General features: G+C 40.1%; 1 protein-coding gene across 2 annotated transcripts in view; it reads right to left on the reverse strand.

Annotated features, from left to right (window-relative positions):
* FAM114A1 (family with sequence similarity 114 member A1) overlaps window positions 1-23,784 on the reverse strand; it is an 89,999-nt gene that overhangs the window by 10,434 nt on the left and 55,781 nt on the right. For both annotated transcript variants that reach the window (XM_004459380.4, XM_071216958.1), the window contains 5 exons: window positions 18,887-19,039; window positions 9,062-9,185; window positions 4,051-4,142; window positions 2,149-2,310; window positions 1,161-1,300 (listed from right to left, as the gene is read on the reverse strand). In XM_004459380.4, coding sequence (XP_004459437.1) covers window positions 1,161-1,300; window positions 2,149-2,310; window positions 4,051-4,142; window positions 9,062-9,185; window positions 18,887-19,039 — 671 coding nt within the window. The remainder of the gene's footprint in view (window positions 1-1,160; window positions 1,301-2,148; window positions 2,311-4,050; window positions 4,143-9,061; window positions 9,186-18,886; window positions 19,040-23,784) is intronic.

Raw genomic sequence — 23,784 nt, forward strand, 5'->3', positions numbered from 1 at the left:
AGCTTTCCCCTTTCAAATTGGTGCCACAAATATAAAATAACTACCCATGTATTTTCCTCAATATTTTAAACTTTTCCTATTTTGCCCTTTCCTCTTCCTTTTATATGGTGAGGTAAATACACATTCTTTCTAGGCATATTAAGGGCATGATTATGCAGTTCTTATAACATCTTTGATTTTCACATGTTTAGATATGAAAATTTAGACTAGATGACACATCCTGACAAGTGAGGAAAATGCAACCTGTACAAAGACCTTCATATCGATCAACTTTCTGGAAGGTCCTTCCATTAAAAATTTATTCCACACCTATAGTGCAAAATGCAGTAATAAGCAAAGATTAGTCAGCTAGTAAAGTAAGTGAATGTGCTGGAGATGTGTTTGTGTATGTGTTCCTATATCTTACAGGGGACTCCTATCTTGACTCCTTTGTCTGTGTAATAAGGAGTGGGTATTTGGGGCTGTGCTAATTTTTGATATCATAACACAGTCATGTGCATAAAAATTAAAGGCTTATTTTTCAGTTCCATACCAACTATTTTCATGTATATGTGCATACAGAGATACATACATACACATTTTTATTTCACTATGAATAATAATAGCCTACTCTTCATTGAAGAACATAATACATGATAGTGCACATGTACACACATGCAATTCAGAGTGAATTGGCTTACATTAGAAGCCATTAACACCAGAGTTCAGAACATGCAATGCTGGTAGAAGTGCCCAGGAACAGTGGGGTGTGTTTGCATATTTTTGTGTGGAATGTTGAAAATGTAATTATCCTCAAAGGTCTATACTTTCAAGACCTCGATCTATTAAAATAAACATTTTCACAGCTCTGACTGATATAGTAAGACTTCTCTCAAACCTCTTCATAAACAATTCTTGGAATATCTAGTTACTTCTGCATTTTGCTAACATAATGTATGTCTTAAGAGAGTCCTTATTTCTTAAAATGACTATAGAATGATAGAAGTTGTTGACTTGAAACCTGAATCTTTAGGTGCAGAGAGTATGTGTTAGTGTTTGTGTGTGTAGAAAGATAGGTGGATAGAAATATTTGAATGGCATATATATATATATATATATATATATATATATATATATATATATATGTGTTTGGAAAAATAAGAATTATTAGTAACATTTACTTTATCAGAACTTTTGTTTGGTCCTGAGCTGGTTTTTCCTCTTCTTGTCCATGAAGAATTAATTCTGCTACTTTATGAAGCTGCTCGATACAGCGTGCTGTTACTTCTGCCAGACTTTCGATGGACAACATGTACACATCCTGAAATAAATAAATACAAGTAGGAAAATTATGCACTGAGTAGATTTTAAAAAATAAACCCTGTGACATCAGAAAGTGATATAATTCTTGGGGAAACAAAACAAAACAATTATGAACTGAAAAACATTTACCCAAAGATTATGGGAGTGTTAAGACTTTTTCTAAGTGGAAATGCTACCATAATAATGGAAGCTCCATTGGGGCTTCAGGGAAACTGAGTGTCTCATTCACAATTGTGTCCCCAGAACTTGGAGAAATTTAGCGCACAGAGCAGGCAGGTGCTCACAGATTCATGTAGAATGGAGAATGAATAAATAGACTTCAAAGAAATTTTTCCTTAGTGGAATCTAATTTAGTAATCTAATTTTAAAAGGTACTTTCTTTAAAATTGAAATTCGACATAAGATGACATTCTTGGAAACTCCATTTATTAAATATAGAGGGTATAAATTATGCACTTAATTTATTAAACTACAGAATAAGAGCTATAGTAATAAAAAAAATTTTAATTTCAATTATCTCATTAGTTATGGGACATAATGACATTTTCTATTAAAAAATTTGCATATAAGACAGAATTTTACCTTGAATATACATCAACTATGTCCTTAAAGATATTTTTTCCTTTAAATTGTAATTTTAAAGCTATAGAGAAAAGCTACAAAAATCTATGCTAATCCACAAATTTGTCTGGACACAGAGAAATTTTAGTGCTTATTACCTTACCACTCTGACTTTTATTAGGCAGAATGGAGTAATAATGAAAAGAAAACGGGCTTTTCCACACTAAAAATTAAGCTGCTAAGAAAATTCACATGGCCCTACTGGACAATCTAAAATTAATTTACCTCTATTGTCTTAGTTTTCCTGTCTTCCTTTTTGTCTTCTTCAGGGTTTTCAGGCTTCTCTTCTTTTCCTTGCTCCTTAGTTTTCTCCTCTGATTCTTTTGCCACGTCTACTGACATCATGGCTTGATCTTCTTCCACCCAGTCATGAGCTTTTTTCATTGCCTGCAAACCACATATAGTGAAAGTATGGAGACTAAGTAATTCCAACCCCAAGACTAGAACCAAGTTGCTCTAACCCTGCAAGGATGGTTTCCTGTAGGTTTACAGAGTGGTGGGGCAATTTCTCCACCTCCTTAAAAGATGCCTTGCTGTTGCGTTCCAGTAGGTGAAAAGTAAGAAAAGGGGATAAAATGTGAAGAAAGTACAGAGAGAACACTGCAGGGCCTGAGAACCTTTTATAAAGTATTTAAAAATGGCATCCTGATAAAATATAAAAATGAGTCACATTGAAAGAAAAAGCTATGGTATATTTTTCACTTTTCGTGACCAACTATAAAAGAATAGCAGTATTTTTTAAATGACCATGGCCGTTGCTAAAGTAAATTTCCTCATCTGATATGTCTCATGAAATTCTTAATGTTTCGTGAACCTAATAATGCATCCTGCTGGGAAGATGAAGAATGGTCCTGCTTTTCTTATATTCATAACTGATCTTTCCACCTCAAGGGGGAGAAGAGGAGATTTATTGGAAAGAGCCTGGTGATGGTCTGTGACTGGTTTCTTGGCACATGAATCCATAAGCGCAGATTAAGCAACCTGTAGCCTTAAAAATCATGGCTAAATTGAACAAGCAGAGACCACCTCCCCTCCTCCATTATTCTCTGAATTTAGAAAGTACAGACTCATCTAGCTTTTGTCATTAAGTTCAAGCTGTTTATGTAAGTGAAAGCTGCTTCTGAGCATCTGCTAAACTTAATGCTCATTTCAAAGCTTATACAACAAAGTTTAAGATGTCAGAGTGTTGAATGGTTAACAGCAAAAAGGTTTGTGGGAGAAAATTTGACAGAATTATCCAGCTATCCCTGCAGAGAGCTCCTTGACACGTCCTCTTTTAGGGACAAAGCTTTACGCTGACTCTGTGAATAAACCAGTGGACTCCTGGAGCCACCACACACACCCTCCAAGCAGCGGCAGGTGCTGCCAGGAGATGAATGAGGCAATGCCCCACTGTGTTTGCATCACTGACCTGCCAAGATTGGTGACCCCTATCGGAGATAAAGAAATTACTTGTCTCTCCACTTTGCTGCCACATTCTACCCTTTCCTCACCCACCTGGGTAAGTACCTGGGTAAACCACTGCTTGCTAAAAAGAGGAGAGAGGCTTTAAGTAATTGATGATCAGTGTTCTCATTTAGAAGCTCCACAGCAAGACCCTGTACCAACTTGCAAAGCAAATTAAGATATTATTAGAGGAGCCAACACCGTTAAGGCTGGAACATTCTTACACAAGATGTGGGACCAGTGTCCCAGGTTGCGTGGCTGATGTGCCTCCTTCTCCTGCCCAAATCTGGCATGCCATCCTTAAAAGCAGAATTTAAATAAATTTGAAAAAAAGCCCTTGGTTGGTCTGCACCCTTTCTTTCCTCTCCAGTTCCCAAGATAACCACTGCTTTGATAGAAAACCCTCCTTTGCCCAGAGATGGGAAGTGACTTGTTCAAGGTCATAGGTAATTACTGGTCAAGGTGAACTGAAGTCCAGGTCTCATGACACAGTCTAGCATGTTCTCTACCATCACATTTTGTTATGTTGCCTCCTCAAATCTTACCTGCCGACCCCAAACCCCTCTCCTGGCACCATGCTACAGGGGGCTGGGGGATCTTTCTGTTTCAGGTGGATTTCTGGACTTTTACAACTGAGACCCTTTTTTTAAAAACAAAAACTCAGAGTCAGATGGCACTGACCTTATTGAGTTTGTCAGGAGTGGCTGCAACATGCAATTCAAAGAGAAGTTCTGTTAGCATGCTAGCAAATTCTTCTTCCTTTTCTTTTAAGCCTAGAAACAGAAAATGACAGACGTAAGAAGAGGATTTATTTTTTATCCTTCGGGATGTGGCAGCTCCCCCAAATTGATAGTCTGCAGTGTGGGTAGACGGAGTAAACGGAGGCTGCTGGGCAAAGGTGCTATGAATTCATGAGTGCAGCAGTGAGGCAATGATTGCAGGGGGCAGGGCTGCTGAAGCCTTGCCAGTCGAGCTCTAGCTGGGACACCCCCAGGCTGGTCTAAAGGCAAGAGGAGGGCAGGGACCTTGGCTGCCCTGTTCACTGCTATATATGTGGTCAATTGCTGTTTGTGGGAAGAATGACTGAATAAACAAATGAATGACACTTCTGAGAGATCTGGGGCAACAGTGTATTAATGACTCAGAGTATTGTTATGCTTGGCATTGCAACCCCAAGGGTACCCGGGGTGCCCTTTTATGTCTGCAGCACCACAGTGCTAAGTGGAATCTGTCTTAACAGGCTATACAATATCTGATGTAACAATATTATATCTCTGGGGGAAATGTCTCAAAGTGATTTAGTATATCTGTCTGGTCCAACAGTTTTTCTTAATGATCTGTCTTCCCTCCAGGCTGGAAGCGACCTAAAGACAGAGAGATTTGTTTTGCTTGCTCCTGAATCCAGAGCATCTAAAACAGTGTCTCGAACATAAAGGGTGCTAAATGAATATTTATTGAATAACAAAATTAGTATCATTGTTGGGCAATGAAGGGAAGGAGAGATCTTTAAAAGCTACAGTCTCATTTCTCTCATTTGTAGCTATGAAACAATGTCATTTTAAAAGATTCTCATGAGTACTAAAGAATTGATTACAAGGTGGGTGTACTGCCAGTTTAGGGGGGGGGGATGAAGGCATTATTATCTGGCCTGAGTATGTGGTCTCAAAACATTTTAAGAGGAAAATACTCCAGCTTATGCCAGTAGATGAAGGTGATACCTTCAAAGATGAATAAACCACCTGAGAAATGCTGATCTACTGCTTATTTGAACATGCTGTTTTCTATTTTATAGACCAACGGTTAATCAGCAGCTTGTGAAGGCAGCCAGGGTAACTTGGAAGTCTTTGTTCAAAACATTTGGCTGAGATCAGTTTACTGTCACCTATAATTCATATATTCTCAGGAGGAAGACAAATGAATAAGCAGACCAGATAAGTAAAATACGTATGTTAGGTGGTAAGAGCTATGGAGAAGTATAAAACAAGGAAGAGAAGTAGGGAAAGCTGGGGTTGGAGAATTTTAAACAGGAGGGTGGCTGAGCTGACATTTGAACAATGACCTGGAGGAGGAAGCGGTGAGCCATCTCACTATCGAGGGGGAGAGCCTTCCCAGCAGAGGGCGAGCCAGAACCAAGCCCGGGGAAGGAGTGTGTCTGGCCTGTGCAGGGAAGAATCAGGAGGCCGGTGGGGCTGGAGCAGAGGGAGCGAGGGCTGTGGGCTGTGTACTGGGGATAGAAAGACGACAGTCTTTGCTCGCAAGGAAGCAGAAACAAGCAGATGGTTTTAACACAATGAAGTGAGTGCTCTAACTGAAGCAGCAGTGCAGCACCTACCCCAGTCCTAAGAGGGGTCTCAAGAAGGCTTCCTAGAGGAGGTGGTTGATGCAGCAACCGAATCTTCAAGAATGAGAAGGCGTTAGTTACTTAAAGGGAGAGCCAGTGGCTGGAGAGAAAGATGGGGAGACAGGGAGGAGGAAGAAGTAGAGAAAGGAAAGGGGGAGGAGGAGAAGGTAAGAGAGGTGAAAGGGAAGGAGGTGGAGGGGAGAAAGGAGAGATACAGAGATTGCATCAAAAGCTCTCTTCTGGACAGAGATTTGGTCTCTTCTTCTCGAGATAAGGAAGTTATTAAGGGGCAAAGGCACACCTGGGCAACATTGACAAGGTCCATTCCCAAACCACCTGGCCCTTTTTCAGCCTGAGGCAGTGGTATAGGGCAGGAAGGGCCCTGGGCTGAGACTTGGAAGGCATGGCATACCCCAGCTCCTGCATTCACTGTCATGTGACCTGGACACAGCCACACAACTTCCTTAGCTTCTGTTGCCTCCTCTGTAAATTCAGAAGAGTAAAAACCTCACCCATTTCCTCTTCAGAGCTGTTGTAAGGACCAAATAATAAAACAAAGATGAAAGTATTGTGTAAGCACTAAAGTTTTTTGTAAATATATTGTTATATGCCACATAGACACAAACGCAGGTAGCTTAAAAATATCAGGAATTAATCAATATGAAATTAGAATACAAATACTCTGTTTATCTCTATAAAGCAAAAAAAATAAACCAAGAACTATTAGCAAGTATTTCAGGTGAGAGAAAATCACAGAGAAAGAGAAGTCTGTAAAAATAGATGATAAAAAATGTTGCAGTAAAGATTACCTAGAACTACAACTCCTAGTTTGTACATATGGCCAAGAAGATACTCACCAAGGCAGTAAAAATAGATAACAGCCTTTAAAATCTCTTCACAATGACGGTAAAGCAAATTAGAAACATATGACAGTGTGATAAAATTACACTCTGCTGGAAAGACCAATGTGCAAATCATTAGCTAACATTATTAAATGCAGAGGAGTCTGATATTAAATTTGTCTAAAAATGACATTTTATTACATTTTCTGACAAGACCAAATAAATTATTTTGGTGTTAGGAGGTTTGTAGGAATGTAAGTGCTTACAGGAAAAAAAAAAGATGAAAATGCTCTGGTTTATTCCAGAATTTTGCTTCTGGATTGTCTGCTCACCCCCACTGATAAGACTCTGCTCTTACATTCTGGGTAATTCCTCAGTCTTTCTGGAGTTGTAACACTCCATCATAATTCAGCTAATTTAATAACAACCTCTCTATTATTTTCTCCCAGTTCTTCTCTGAGTGTTTGAATGGCATTTATGAATTAAATTAATTAAAATTAATAGTGTTTTGATAATCCAGAGAAGCCCTTTGGGAAAATGAATATCTTATGGAAGATATCAGGGTTTTGTCATTCAAGGGGCAGACGAACCTATCATTTTCATTAAGCATGGTGCTCAGGACTTTGGTATTTTCGGTCATATTCAAATTCTTCATTTACTGAAGCTGTATACGACGTTTGAACATATCACAGGTAGTAACATTTTCTATTTAACAGTATTGAATCAAATTTCCTCTCCAAGAAATAGCCACAGTTGGGGACGGATACTGTCTTAACTATTTACACTGACAACAGTGTTTTCTTTGATCTTAGGGGGGAATTTGGGTTCCTCTCTTTATCTTGCCTAAATGACACCCCCAAAAGAACCAGGTCTTCCTTAATGCATAATATAACTTAAAGAGAAATGGTCTGATTCATTTGGTCATTGTTAATTTGGAAAAGAGACTTCTGTATTAGTTGATCTTGGATCCACAATACTTATTGGGTGACCTTTGACAGCTTGTTTTTAGTTTCTTCATTAGAAAAATGATAAGACTGTCATCCTTTGTGACTTATTCTAAAGAAACATACAAAAGCCCAATAACATCCCAAAATACCTCTTTGATATTGGCCTCTATTATTCAATATAATTGATTCTTCTATTTTGACACAACGATGAACATAAATCTCATTATCCCTAAAGTAAATGAGGTCAGTATATAGGACTAACGAGGGAGATGGTGTTTATGCGACAGCTTGAAAATTCTTTAAAAAGTTTCTCCCCATGCATCGAGGCTACAGTATTTGGGCTCTTGTGTTTGAGCTTTGATTAAATGTATGGAACATATTTGATCACAAAATACTGCCAGCAATGTGACCATGTGAATGCACATTATTATTATTCTGCATAGTAGATAATAACAACAATATTAAAAAAGAGCTACAATTTACTACACACTATTTTCCAGGCATTGTGTTAACACTTTAAATAATAACAATAACAGTAAACATTTTGAGCAGTTCTGTGTGCCAGGCACTTTTAATAAATATTTTATGTATATTATTTAATTTGATCCTTACAATAGCCCTTGGGAGTATGAATTATTGCCTGCATTTTATGTAAGACACTGAGTTTCAGAAAGGATATATAACTTGCTAAAGGTCATATAGAAGGTAAGTGGTGAAAATTCTGTTTCAAATGGGGCAGATTGTCCCAGGAGAAGCCAGACTTGTGTCCTTGACCTTTCAGCATGACCCACATGAAACAACTGGTGGCTGTACTGCCTGGTTTTGGCTACAGTAAGAAATCACTCCCCATGTACATAGCATGTTTCACTCTACTCTCTCCCAAACGCACAACCTAGAGCAATCATGGAGCTTGCCCCACTTTGAGAACATGTTTTCCCTCTTAGGGAAGGAAGCCTTGCTTCTCACGGAACAGGTTCTAGTGTCCTCGGGGTCAAGTCATTGTCTGGCTGGAATTTTGTCTCCAGGGTCACTTCAGTGACTGCCAAACTGTGGGAAAAGATTGCACAATCTTTGTCAGAACCTTACTTTTTGGATGGCATGTAGGGCACTTATGAATACCCCCTAACTCTTACACATATAAATGAAAAGGAATAAAAAAATACGAAAAGAAATCCAATTATGGACTTGCTCACCATCAACATTAATCACATTTAACAACTTCCAAATGCAGATGAAGATTAGAAATTGACACGTAAATGCTAGTCATCAGGGGCCTATTTAGCACATTGCGTTCTTTGTTCATTCCACTACAAGCTAATGCTGGGATCGTGAGAAAAATAGAGATGCCAAAGACAGGAGTTCCCATCCAGTGAAAGAAGTATAAATCAATGTGACAAGCTCCTGTAACAAGAGCAGATGCACAGGGTATTTTGGAAGCATGGAGGAGGAGCACTTGAATTAAATAATTCCACCCTGCTCAAACAGCTGTGCTTATTAACAGCAGTTTCATAAAGCCTATACCAACAGGACATTCTGCGATTCAACTTGCTATTTTCCTCTACCTTGTTCTTCTTGATTTTCTTCATTCTCTAATTCTTTGGCTACAAAGATGTCTTTAATGGAAATTAGGTCATGTTTAAAGAGTTCCAGCTTCTCTCCATTGAGTGATGCTAAAAATGACTGAACCTGAAAGAAAAGAAATAGGTCAGCATAACTGTCATCTTTTCGTCTCATTAATAAGATTTACACACAGGTCCCTCCCTCTCTCAGGAGCTGAAGCGGCTCATGGTGTGGGAAGTTGTACTGGGTGAGAAGGCTGGCTTTACTGTCTCCTACCTGCAACTTGGGGCAAGTTACATAAGCTCCTGGGGCTTAGGCTTCCTTGCTTTTAAAATGAGATCCATGTTTCATAGCGATGCTTGGAAGGAAAATGAGACAGAGACTATGAAGTGCATTGCACGAGTGCACACAGTAGATGCTAAATAAAGGGTGGTGGCAGCTCTTCTTTCGTAAGTGGTGAGCTCTTCACTTCCCAATTACATGACCCTGGGAAATTAATTTAACTTTCCTATGCCTGAGCTGCTTTATCTGTAAAATGGGGATCAAAATAGCATCTACCTTATCAGGCTGTTTTGAGAATTAGGTGAAATAATGTAGTTAGAGTAAGTCTCCGTAAATTCAATATGCATGTATACGCACGTAAACAAATATATAACTAAATAATTGCCACCCACACATATACACTTGCTAGATGTGGGTGTCTTTCAGAGATCTTGCAGTCTAGAGGAGGGAGGCCCATGTCAACCCACAATGGCATGACGCACGTCAGTGGAGGGTACTGGGGGTCTCCCAGGGAGAGTGCATTAAAAACTGCTAAAAAAAACACCGTACAGTGGGTTGGCTTAAACAAGGGGGGATTTATTAGCTCATGGTTTTGAGGCTAGAAGTCCAAAATCAAGGCATCAGCAAGGTGATACTTTCTCCCTCAAGACTGGCATTGTGAGGCAGGCTGCCAGCAAGCCTTCTGTCCTCAGCTTTTCTGTCACATGGTACTGCATATAGAGTTGTCTTCTTCTTTCTCTTCTGGGTTCCGTGACTTCCAGCTTCTTGCGCTTTTCTCTCTGTGTCTGATTTCCTTTGCTTATAAGGACTTCAGTCAAATGGCTAAGGCCCGCCCCATTCAGCTTGGGCACACCTTCACTGGTAACTTCTTCAAAGGTCCTATTTACAAATGGCTTCTCACTCATAGGACCAAGGACTGGGACCTAAACATGTCTTTTGTGGGGACATGACTCAAGCCCCAACAGAGGGTGTGATGGTTAGGCTATTGTGTCAATTCGGCCAGGTAACCGTGCCCAATTGTTTGCTCAAGCAAGCACTGGGCTAGCTGTAATACAAGGGCATTTAAAATTGACTTTAGGGAAACAGACTTGGCCCAGTGGTTAGGGCGTCCGCCTACCACATGGGAGGTCCGCGGTTCAAATCCCGGGCCTCCTTGACCCGTGTGGAGCTGGCCCATGCGCAGTGCTGATGCACGCAAGGAGTGCTGTGCCACCAGGGGTGTCCCCCGCATAGGGGAGCCCCACATGCAAGGAGTGCGCCCCACAAGGAGAGCCACTCAGCCAGAAAGAAAGAGGCAGCCTGCCTAAGAATGGCACCGCCCACACGGAGAGCTAACACAACAAGATGACACAACAAAAAGAAACACAGATTCCCGTGCCGCTGACAACAACAGAAGCGGACAAATAAGAACACGCAGCAAATGGACACAGAGAACAGACAACTGGGGGGGAGGGGAGAGAAATAAATAAAAAATAAAATCTTTAAAAAAAAAAAGGACTTTAGTCACCATTGACTTTACTGCAGTGGTAAATCATAGATAGCTGATCACAATTACATCAGTCAGGGAGACTGCTATCAGCAATGAGTGACGCTTTATTCAATCAGCTAAATGCCTTAAAAGGGGAAGGGATTCCAGCATTGAGTGAGAATTTCCCAGCTCATCTTTGGACAGCCAACATCTCCCAGAACTCATCAAAAACCTTCACTGGACTTTCACTGGAGCCCCTGGTTGCAGCCTGCCTGCAGAACCTGGACTTGTGCATCCCCACGGCTGTGTGAGAGACTCTTATAAAATTGCATACTATTAACAGGTAACTCTTGCTGATTCCGTTTCCCTAGAGAACCCTGACTAATATAGAGAGGGATGTCAGTCCCCCCAGGAAAGGATAAGAGGGTGAGCAGGTAAGATTTCACAGAGGAGAAGATGCTTGAACTGAGTAGGCATGCTGTCCCTGCTCATTGTCTTCATATGCTCTCCTTTAAAAGTGCCCTCTGCAAACACTTGAAATTCATTTGCACAGATAGTTAGTCATCCTCTGAAGACTGGTCTGAATTTCCAAATGGTAAAAAGGACGGAGAACCAGAGCTGCCCAGCACGAAAGAAAGTGCGGCCTGCCCAGGAAATGGCGCCACACACGCAGAGAGCTGGCAGGACAGGATGACGCAACAAAACAGAAACGCAGATTCCCGGTGCCGCTGATAAGAATAGAAGCTGTCACAGAGGAACGCACTGGGGGGGAGGGGCGGGGAGGGGGGAGAGAAATAAATAAAAAATAAATCTTAAAAAAAAAAAAGTGTGTTATGACTGTTAAGTAATAAGGTTTTTATTTTATTTTTTTCTTTCTGCACGCCAAACACTTGTTCTAGACAGTCAGCAGAAGACTCTCAATCCCCTTTGAAATATGTTTTAATACTTATTATGGTAATCAATTAACACATCCAGAATGGGTGAGAGAGTTAGAGTGGGCATCTGGGATGCCAGAATACCATTTTCCTAAAGGCTGCTAATGCACACATAATGCAGCATAATGCAACCACACTGAGGCTTTCAAAGGAAACAGGGCGAGAAGTCATCAACACAAAACCCATTAGCCACAGAGTTCAGCAGGTAGAAGCCAATTTGCCCTGCATGGTGGCTGCTGGCCACTCCTTTTTTTCTTGACTTTTTTGGTCTTCATTTCGGCTCATGCAAAATTCAGTCATGTTTCGGTCCCAGGGTCCTAGATGCACATACATCATATGTTTTCTAAACAGCAGTTTTCTCACAGTAATAAAAGAGTAATTCTCAGATAAACGCATTTGAATATAATGCTTAATGAAAATCTATTACACATGAGGAACATGTTTCCCTGCATCTTTTGCAGTGTAGGAACCCTCCTGGAATGAATGAACCGAGGTTTTATGTTTTGGAATCCCCTAAGAAGAGTTCTGTGTAGTGAAGGACTCTTGTCAGCATCTTTCTACATCTTTATGATTCCTACTAGTATATACTATTATGTCATGGTGATGTGAATTGAATCTTTAGTTCAATCCAATAATAAATAACCACTAACTCCTCAATAAATATATGTGGAATGTAGACTCCATGTTTGGCTCTGTATTAGGTGTTGTCAGGAACACAAGTATACGCTGCCTTCCTCATAAATCCTTTCCCTGAAAGTGTGTGGTGCCATTTTGAAGATTTTTGTTTATTATTTTTGCTCACTATTGAGTATAATGGTGTATTAGGGTTTTCCAGGGAAACAGAACCCACAGACTACATACACACATGTGTGTAATTATATTAGATTAACTATAGGAATTGGCTCACATGGACAAATCCAAGTTCCTTAAGGCAGGCCATACGTTGGGAGCTCTGAAGAAGGTATTGCTGAATCACCCAGGAGAAGCTGGCTGGCTGAAGTAGAGAGAGAAATTCTTTCTTTCTGACTGTGGAAATAATCAGTTCTTCCTTCAGGTCTTCAACTGATTGGATGGGCCTTCTCTCATAGCTGAAGGCAATCTTCTTCATTGGTTGTAGATGTAATCACCCACAGATGCAATCAACTGACCAATGATTTAAATCCATGCCATACCCTCACATCAACTATCAGGCCAGTGCTTGCTTGACCAGACAAATGGGCACTATAAGCTACTTAAGCTGACACATGAACTTACCATCACAAGAGGCCATAAAAATTATTGTTTTTCCTTAATATTTATTGACGACGACATCACCATGCTTGTTATCACTTGTTTTAGTTTCCTCAGCTGCTCAAGCAAATAACATGTAATGGATTGGTTTAAACAATGGCAATTTTTTAGCTCTCAGTTTTGAGGCTAGAGCAAAGTCCAAATCAAGGTGTCATCAAGGTGATGCTTTTTTCCCAAAGACTGAAACACTGGTGACCCCTGGTTCTGGGCTCCCCCGTCACATGGGAGGGTGCATGTAACAGCTTCTCCTGGCCTCCCTCTTCTTTTCCCACTTCTGTTTGATCTTCAGCTCTTGCTTCCTGTGGCTTTCTTTCTCTCTCTGAATTTCCTCCACTTATAAAAGACTAGTAACAGCATTAAGACCCATCCAGATTGAGTTGGACTACACATTAACTGAAGTAGCCTCATCAAAATCTACTTACAATGTGTTCACACCCAGAGGAATGGATTAAAATTAAGAACATGGTTTTTTTTAGAGTATGTACTGCTCTAAACCACCACACTCCATACTCTGGATCCCCCAAAGGCATGTTCTTTTTATATGCAAAAGACATTCATTCCATAACTATGTCCCCAAAGCCTTACTCATTTTGGTAACAAGACTAAGTACAAAGTCTCATCAAAATTGGTTGTGGGTTTGGTCTGTCCTGGGGCAAATTTCCCTCTGCTTGTGGACTTGTGAAAGAAAGAGAACAAGTTATCTGCTTCCAATATACAATGGAGGGATGGGCATAGGAGAGACATTCCCTTTCTAAGTGGAAGAAATGAGAAGGAAAACAGAGGTCATGGGTCCCAAACAATTCTGAAACCCATAAGGGCAAACTCCATTAGATTTAAAGGAATGACAGTCATCTATGGATCGATATTTTGTCCTCTAGCCTGATGGAGGGGCAGCCCCACCCCTTCCAAGTGCTTGTGCAGAGGCCATAATCTCCCCCAAACTAAGCATTTGGATGGTGGCCAGGCTCTCCAAAAACCCCGGGGCACAGACCCCACCCTCTCCAAGCAGTGGGTGGCAGCAGGGCTCTCTGCAAACCCCAGGGCACAAGCCCTACCCTCTCTAAGCTTTGGGGTGGTGGCCAGACTCTTCATGAATGCCAGAGCAGAGGCCCACCATCTCTGAGCAATGGAGTGGCAACACTTTCCCCAAACAATGGGTGGAAGATCCACTCTCTCAAGCACTGGGGCAGATGGCCTGACTGCTTAAGAACAGGGGCAGACCCACCCATTCTACACACATCGGTGGGCCTGCTCTCTTGGCCCAAGGAGATGTCTTTGGTCCAGACCTTGGCTTCCATAGTTCTGTCCTTGAAATAATTTTTCCTTTAGTGTGCCCCTTCTCTGTCCCTTTCTGTCCAGGATGGCAGTGGTTTACTCATACAAATTTTGTAAAACTTACACCTTTGTTTGTAGTTCACAGGGGTCCAAACCTTCAGAAAATAGAACTTTGCTACATAACCTCATTTCCAGTCTAGCTCCATTGGAATGGCTGACTGGTTCCATGTTCAGCTAAACTGCCACATGGAGCCCTATTCTCTGGGATCCTGCATTCTGGAAGCTCAGGGAGATGCTGATAGAGCCTCTTTTGGCCTTAGTCTTAGATCACATTAGCTGCATGGGCTCAGAATTTTGCAAACAACCAATTTCTGGTTTCTGTGCCCTTAAGAGTTCAGTTTTCAGTTTATCCCTTTCCTCTCACATTTCATTATAAGCTGCAAGGAGAAACTAAACTGTATCTTCCACACTTACCTTGGAAATCTCTCCAGCTAAATATCCAACTTCATCATTTTAAGTTCTGCCTTCCATCTGACACCAGAACTCAATTTCACAAAGTCTTCTGCCACTTAAAACAAGATCTCCTTTCCTCCAGTTTCCAATAACACATTTATCATTTCCTTCTAAGGCTTTATTGGAAGTACTTCTAGCATCCATATTTCTACCAACAGTCTCTTCAGAGCAATCTAGGCGTTTTCTATCAAGCACCTCACAGTTCTTCCAGCCTCTACCCATTAGTCAATTCCAAAGCTGTTTTCACACTTTTGGTATTTGCAATGGCATTTCCAGTACCAAAATCTGTTTTAGATTCCTTGGCTGCTCAAGCAAATAACATGCAATGGGTTAGCTTAAACAATGGCAATTTATTAGTTCAAAGTTTTGAGGCTAGAGAACAGTCTAAAGCAAGGCATCATCAAGGTGATGATTCTAGGGCTGATGGCTGGTGATCCTTGGTCCTGGGCTCCTCTGTCACATGGCAATGCATATGGCAGCCTCCCACTTCACTTCCAGGTTCCATTAACCTTCAGCTCTTTTCTTGCTTCCCATGGCTTTCTCTGTGTCTCAATTTCATTCTACTTATTAGTACTCCATTCCACTTACAAACCATCCTGATAGAGTTGGACTACACATTAACTGAAGTAACCTCATCAAAAGGTCCTACACCCACAGTGTGTTACACCCACAGGAATGGATTAAGTTTAAGAACATGTTTTTCTGGGCAAAATACAGCTCCAAACCACCACAGAACCAATCTAGTAGAATACAAATGATAATAATTCCTTATATTTATATAGTTTTTACTATACACTGTGGCCGAGTTTCAGCCAATGGAATGTGAAAAGAAGTGATGCATATCATTTCTGAGCCAAGGCTTTTAAGAAGTGGGATTGGCCCCTTTATACTTTCCTTCTGTTGGTGGTAATAAGAAAACAATGGGGTCCTAAAGGATGGTGGAATCCACTTCTGCCTTTAGACTTGATCACAAGAGAGCCCATAGGGCCAAAGGCATATGAACTCCCAGAGCCTACATTCCCTTCTAGACCACCCTCCACATTACTGAGACCCTGGCCTTTGCTTCCAAAGCCTGCAAGGGCCTCATTCCCTTATGGTCGGACCATACCACTGGCATGTGTGCCCTGAGGCTCAAGCAATGGCCAAGAGACAGCTGTTTGCAGGAGGTATGGATGAAGCTTGGATGCATGGATTAGAGAGTCCTTACATGTGTACACGAGACTCCTTGAAGTAGACTGACAGAGATAAAAATAAGAGGATAAGGCAAGAGGGCTAGGGGGCTGGTGTGGAATTCTGAGGAGTCTGGGAATTCTAAATGGGAACCTGATTTTTCAGGTCATTTTGAAGGTATATTTGTCGAGATACGAAACAGAATATATTTACTTTAAGTTGGTGTCAAGAGTTCTTCAACTTCTAAATATTTAGACATATAGTATGTGTAGGGCTGCCAGATGAAATATAGGATGTCTAGTTACGTTTGAATTTCAGATAAACAATAAATAATTTTTACCGTGTGTCCAAAATATTGCATGGCACATATTTACACTAAAAAATTATTGTTTATTTAATGTCAAAATTTAATTGAGCATCCTGTATTTTTATTTGCTAAATCTGGCAACCCTAGTGTTTACAGTCTCCATTTATATTCTTGCTGAGGCCTATGGGTGGATGAGTGTAGTGGAGCCACAAGATGGATAGATCCTGGATCCCTAAATCCCTAAATGGAGGAAAGATACCTGCTAACGAGGGACCTCCTACCTTAGGCTGCTACAGCAATGAGGAATAACTTCTTCTGTTTGACCCATACATGTTTAGTACTATCTCTTATAGCACCCAGTAACTATCATTACTAAGTTAATGAAAAATTCTGGGTTCCTTACTATGAATATTATAAAAATCTTGAGGCTGGAGAAAGAAGGCAAAGCTTGTTGAAGCAGCAGTTAAACAGAGGGAAATGTACCTCTCCAAGGACTAAACCTCCTACCTAGCAACCTAAGTCCTTTGGGAATCTTTACCAGGAGCCTGGGACTGTTTCAAAGATCAGACCTGTAATGGAATCAGATGGCCTGGTAGAATTTATCTCTACCACCATGATGGCTTGAAGGAGGCCATGCTCCCCCTGTAATATTCTTGTTCTTTTTTTTTTTTTTTAAGGAGATACTATAGATTGAACCCAGGACCTTGTACATGGGAAGCAGGTGCACAACCACTGAGCTACATCCACTCCCTTAATGTTTTTTTTTTGTTTATTCTTTTTTTTCTTTTTTACTTTTTAAAAATGTTTTTAATAATAACTATCATACATAAGAATACATAATAGATGTCATAATATATACACATATATACAAAATGGTAGCTAATATTTATTGAGTACTTATAATGTATTAGGGATCCTGCTACTAGCTTTACAGATTATCTCATTTAATTCTTCTTAACAATCCTAAGAGGTATGTTCTATATTCTTTCCATTTAGGAGTTTGAGGTAAGAGGGGTCCAATGTCATACAGCTAGTGAGTTGCATTTAATCACAAGACATCTGACTCCAGAACCAGCTTTTGTAGGAAAAGTTTGTGCTTCAGTGGAAAACTGCATCTGCTAGAGTACATCTTACTGTAGTATCAGATTTTGGTTACACAGGAGCTATTTTACATACTCTGCAAATTGTAGATAACTGATAGCAATGCAAAATAATTCTTGTTTATAGACATGTGAACGAATTTTGTCTGAGAGAGGGACAAGCCTCCCCACCTGTGGGAAAGTCAGGTCCATTTGCATATTCTTTCCAACAGTCCTTTACTCCATATAAATTCATGCTTCTTTGGCTTCTCCTGTGAACTGGTTCTAACATCTGCCTGGTTTCCTCACCTTATTAATGAGTTAAATAAAATCCTTAACACCTGTTCATTTTGTAGCTGTATGAGAGTCATGATTTTACCTTTTTTTTTCAAAATTATCCTTTAATAATTTTAACCTCAGGACTTTCACTGATGGTTCATGGATAACAAAAAGGAAATAAACACAGGAACAGGCATGATGAGAATCTTGAGGATTGGGGAGTTGCTTCTCATTCTGTCCTTGATTGTCCGTATGTGGCAGAGGCCATCTTTCCCTGACTAGGCAGGTCTCAAGATGTCTCAGCCTTCTAATGGCTGAGTATAAAAGAACTTGAAGGCCGAGAGAGAGGCCCACTTCCAAGTTCCCACTTCCTGTCTGAGGAGCTGCCTCTCTCCAGTGCGTGTCATCGGGATGGCCCATCGGCGGTCCAGGGAAATCACCCCAGAGGGCACTCGGCCTGACCTCCCTACCAAAAACTCTTACATAAATTTAGATGGATTAATGATTCCAAAGTGCTTAGAATAGTGAGTACGTAAGTGCTATGCAAGTGTTTGTTAAGCACACGCACATGCACTGCTGGAGATCCTTTTTAAAAAGTCAGCAAACTCTGCTGATTTCTGCTGCTCATGTTTTGTTTCCTTGAGGCCACTGTAGGCGAGTGTGAAAATGCAGAGCCATTGGGCAAGGAAGGATTCATAGGTTCCTGAACAGGAGCTTTCCCAAACAGAACTTGAACTCCCAGTAAGATAATCCTGCCCTCTGTGGCCCAAGTATTCTAACAAGATGAATGAATAAATAAATAGCCATATAACTCATAAAACGCAATTTATTTAAACTCATAGTCTGGAAAAAAGCTGCTTTGTTTCACCGCACCAGCATGAAGATGTGGGCTGGTAGAAGGTCTCTGCTCTGGGTACTACGTCACCAAACGGCGGCACGAAGGCCAGGAGCCCTATTTTTACACAGCATTTTATACCAAGAGATGGGGGTGGTGATGACTCTTACTGTGTTGACCATATGGAGGCTGGGGAGGGGTAAAAGCTTGGCAAAAGAGAAGAAATAATATGAAGCACAAGGGGTTATCTAACTATACAGTATTTGTGACCTTAGCATGACAAGGATGAAGCTCCAAAACCAAGACATCTTCATGCTAAGTTTTCCAGGTTTCTTTGCTATTTAAGAAAACACATGAATAAACTCATTATTCCAGATAACCAGTGCAGACATACCTTGTTTTCACTTTCATTGGACAGAATTTCCAGGGCTTCCAGGTGTGACAAGCCTTGATACTCATCAAATAGCATCCCGTAGTGCGCGGTCCTCTCTGCAGTGAGCTGCTGTGCCAGTCTCTGCTTCTCTTTCTCCTTGGCTTCCCTTAACATCTGCAAAAATACACAATGTACCCTGGATGTATGCTTAAATGCACTCCAGCCCATTTCCTGCCTAACACATTGGGGAGATGGGGAGGCTCTATATTTAAAAAGGGCAGGTTTTAGCCACTTTGGAATTTCTTAAAAAATGATATTGATTCTATTAATACTTTTACATGGTATTCAAATTTGAACTGCACATGTTTATTAGATACAAAATAAAAAAAACAAAAATTCCATGGAAAGAAGCACATTAAAAGCTTAACAGTAGTTTTCTACTTCCACTGAAGTGTTTTTAAAGTGTGTGATTAATTTTCTTATTTTCTAAAATGCCTATATTTTCTATTATGTGAAAGTTTTCTGTACGTTGGGAAAATTTTATCTATTGCAAAAGGACTGAATGCAACATCTGCTCCAAGGAAGACTTCAAAACAGAAATAAACTGGCTTGATTATATCTGTTACAATTTTTAAAAATTTTAAATTTTGTGTGTGGGCATTATTAATCATCTTCAATAAAAAATTAATAACATATAAGGGAGTAGATGTGGCTCAAGCAGTTGAGCTCCTGCTTCCCACATGGGAGGTCCTGGGTTCAGTTCCCAGTGCCTCCTAAGGAAAATGGAAACAGACAATGAGCAAAAACAAGCATAGGAACCAACTCAAGGGAGCCGACGTGGCTTGGTGGTTGAGCACTGGCTTCCCACATACAGAGGTCCCAGGCTCATTCCCCAGCCCACAGTACCTTGAAAAAAAATTTACTAACATATAGACTCATAATGTATTCAGCACCAGATACTTAATATAAATAAGAATGTTAGGTCTACAACTGCAAGCAAAAGAATCCCATTCATTGGCCCTATGGGATCAGCCCCCTCTCAATTAGAGGTGGAGTAAAAATCAGCATCCGAGAATCCTCGGAATTGGGGAATGCATTATGGACTAAAGTAGACTTACTGGGATTTTAATGTAGACTTATTGTGATTGTAGCAATGGAAGAAATTATATCATTGATGTGGAGGCAGTGGCCACTGAGGTTCTGATGGCAGGGAGAGGGAAAAACAGGAATATGGGGGCATTTTTGGGACTTGGGAATTGTCCTGAATGACATTGCAACGATGGATACAGGCCATTATAAATCTTGCCATAACCTGCAGAATTGGGTGGGAGAGAGTATAAACAATGTAAACTTTAATCCACGCACAGTGGCAATGCTCCAAAATGTGTTCATCAATTGCAATGAATGTACCGCACTAATGAAGGATGTCATTAATATGGGAGGTGTGGGGAGTGAGGCATATGGGAATCCCCTATATTTTTAATGTGACATTTGTATAATCTAAATTTTTTTGTTTTTGTTTTTTAAAAGAATATTAGTTCACAGATTCTTAGTTTGGTCTCTAGAAGTATGGCTATGAACCAAGTTTCCCTCCACGTTGATAATTTTTTTGCAATTTCTTTTTTTGTTGATTAAATTAAAAGACAATAAAATGAACCTAAGTTTGTCCATCATTTTCAATTTTCTGCACTAGCTTTCTTTGATTCTAAGAATCTTTTATTTGATTTTACATTGTTTACTGGGTCATTAAGTTTATGGGGCTCTTTAATATCCTTGGGAAGCACCAGAAATTTACTGCTCACCAGAGTCACAGAGGGAAGATGACTGAAGAATAGATTTTGGTTTTTATTATACATCAATAAAAAAATCACCCTCATATTCCTTTTGGGTTCATGAGGTTGTCAGCCAAGAACTTACTGAGCTGCAGGGAGAATTCACTCTCCTGTTTGTCTCTGAGACTAAATTAGTACAAGCTCTAAATTTTAAAGTTTTCAAATCAACCCAATCAAGTCATCACTGGGAATTCTTTTTAACTCCTGCTATAATACCCAACAACCCCACTGATCTCAGGGTGACACCAAAATTACGGTCTTTCTCTGCACCAACGTCTATCTCCAAATTTGTACTTTCTAGAAGAAAGGAAAGAAGGAAGGACATGGAAAGTAAAGGGTGAATGTCACTGTGGAATGATTTGAATTCATTAAAAAATGGGGAGCGATTTAAGTTGCCAACAAAGGATGCTGATTCTATTTTTCCCTGGAAATAGAGGGATGCTATGAAGACCTACATCCAGATATTCTATATATTACTGGGTAGAATATGTAAGATATTTAGGTGGTATATGTATGAATATTTTGGACTTCTATAGTTACATATTTATTTAGTACGGATCAGGAAACATATAATAGGCTAAGTTGATGGCAGCTTCATGTTCATACTTTGTCTTAATTTTTAACAAACACTTAATATTATCTGAAAATAAATTATCATTATTGACCTGATTATTATCTCTCATTCAAAGGTAACATTCCCTTTAAAACATGAGGGCAAGGACTTTGCCTCATTTGCTGCTGTATCTCCAGGGTTTGGAACATTGTTGACATTTAAAAAATGTTCAATAAATATTTGTTGAATTTACTGAAAAATGAATGAGGAGGTAGGAACTTCCCCAAACCTTCTCTGTGCTCAGGCAGACCTTATTATTAAGAGATCCCACCCCATCCCTGGCAAAATGTTAATCCAAATATTGCTGTGTTGCCAAACAAGATAGCTTATCTGCAAATAAATTAAAGGGAATTAGGTTGATATAGATTATGAAATGTTTTTTAAATTCACTTGCTGGATGATTATATTACCTAGGGTAGAAATGGTCTGAAGAGAATAAAAGGGAAATAATGATGTAATTATTTCATAGGGCTGTTATGAAGACTAAGTGATTTAAGGTAAGTGAAGTCTTAGCAAAGTGGTTCTCATCCAGGGGTAATTATACCCCCAAGGGATATCTAGCAATTCCTTGAGACATTTTTGGTTGTCATTTTATAAGTGTGTAAACTTAAGACAAAAATGCCACCATTAGCCAATTTCTAGACACAAACTCATTTCTCTCCTTATTAACTAGAATAAATTATATGTGTATGTATGTGTGTGTGTGTATGTATGTATGTATTTATAAAATCTTGTGGCAAAGATATTTCTATGTGCCCAACAAACATCCTTTTTGTCCTAGACACACAGTTAAACTATATCCCAGCACCTCTCAGTTAGGTGGACGATCTGATGAATACTGGCCAAAGGAACAAGGATAAGTGATATATGGGTGACATCTTCAACACAGCAATATAAGATCCTCTGAAAAAAGCCTCCCAAGATTTAGCAAATAAAAATCCCACTTGTTGAGAACTCTAGAAGACAGTAAAGACTGAAGAAGGACTTCACAAATGCTGAATTGAAGAAAAAGAAAAATATCAGGTAGGAAAATTCCATCCCAGTTCCTCTTTCCCTCCCCCTCACTTGGTCCCACACAGCTTGGGACTCACACAGAGGAAGCACGGCTGGGGTCCCTCTGATTGTGGACAAAGACTACAGAGCGACTCATAAAAGTGAGTTAGAACTCCACACATACCCAGGCACAGAGACCTAAGTCTACAGAAACTCAGGGCAGAACACAAGCTGCTGAGGAGTGCTGCATACAAAAAGGCTCCCAGGGTGGGGATGGGGGTGGAGAGACCACAGCAGAACTGTTGGCAGGAACTACTGTGCCCTCACTCAATCCAGTTTCAGTAGGTTGGAAGACAATCGCAAAATAGACTTTTCTGAAGTGACCTACCTTTCTGGATTGGCCCCATGTGGCTCCCCAGGGCAGGATCCCCTAACAGGGAAGAAACTGGAGGCAGAAAAGTTTCAGAGCAAAAAGGGGGGAGGTGGTGGTTAAACTGAACTGCTGTAAGATAGGGTGGGTCCCAGAAGGGAAAAGTGTAAGGAAAATGGGGCCCTGAGTAAGGGAGTGAATTTAAACAAATCATAGGTGCTGAAGAGAAAAATCTGGACAAAAATAAACAGAACAGATGAAGATTCCTGGAGAAAAAACAGAGCAAAGGAAGTTTTCTCTGGGAGGTGAAATGCACAAAAAGTGCAATCTTAAAAATTAGACTGCATATCCAAGGCAAGAATCACATGAAGAAGAGCTGAGAAAATCTGAACAATTAAACACAGACTACTGTAAAGGTCTAGAATAACTTGGACCAAGTCTGAAAGAAGAGCCTTAACACAAAGCCAAAACAAACAAAAAAAAACTTAGACAACAACGAGAAACGAACTTTCAGAGTTTAGCTCATTAAGATAATCAGATGCCTAAACATGAGCAAAAAATTACCTCAGAGGAGACTCAGAAGTTGAAACACTTAATCAAAGATGTTCAAACAAATCTCCTAAATCAATTCAAGGAGATGAAAGAAAATATCCATAAAGAGATAAGGAATATTAAAAAGACAATGTGTGAGCATTAAGAAGAATTCAAAAGCATAAAAAGAAACATAACAGAAATTATGGGGATGAAAGGCACAATAGTAGAGATTAAAAATACATTAGAGTACCTCCTGAGAGCCTCCTTGTTGCTCAAATGTGGCCCTTCTCTAAGCCAAACTTAGCATCTAAATGCATTACCTTCCCCCCAGTGTGGGACTCCTGGGGATGAGGCTCCCTGGCACTGAGGGATTACCACTAAGCACCAACTAGCAATGCAACTGGACAAAGACCTTGACCAAAGGGGGAAAAGACAAAGACAAATGAATTTATATGGCTAAGAGACTTCAAAGTGAGTTAGAAGGTCATTCCAGAGGTTATGCTTATACATGTCTCAGGAGGATCTCATTGACTGCCAAAGTAAATATTGCTTCAAATAGTGGGGCTCCTGAGGGCTC

Source organism: Dasypus novemcinctus, chromosome 1 (genome assembly GCF_030445035.2).
Source record: "Dasypus novemcinctus isolate mDasNov1 chromosome 1, mDasNov1.1.hap2, whole genome shotgun sequence".
Classification (NCBI taxonomy): domain Eukaryota; kingdom Metazoa; phylum Chordata; class Mammalia; order Cingulata; family Dasypodidae; genus Dasypus; species Dasypus novemcinctus.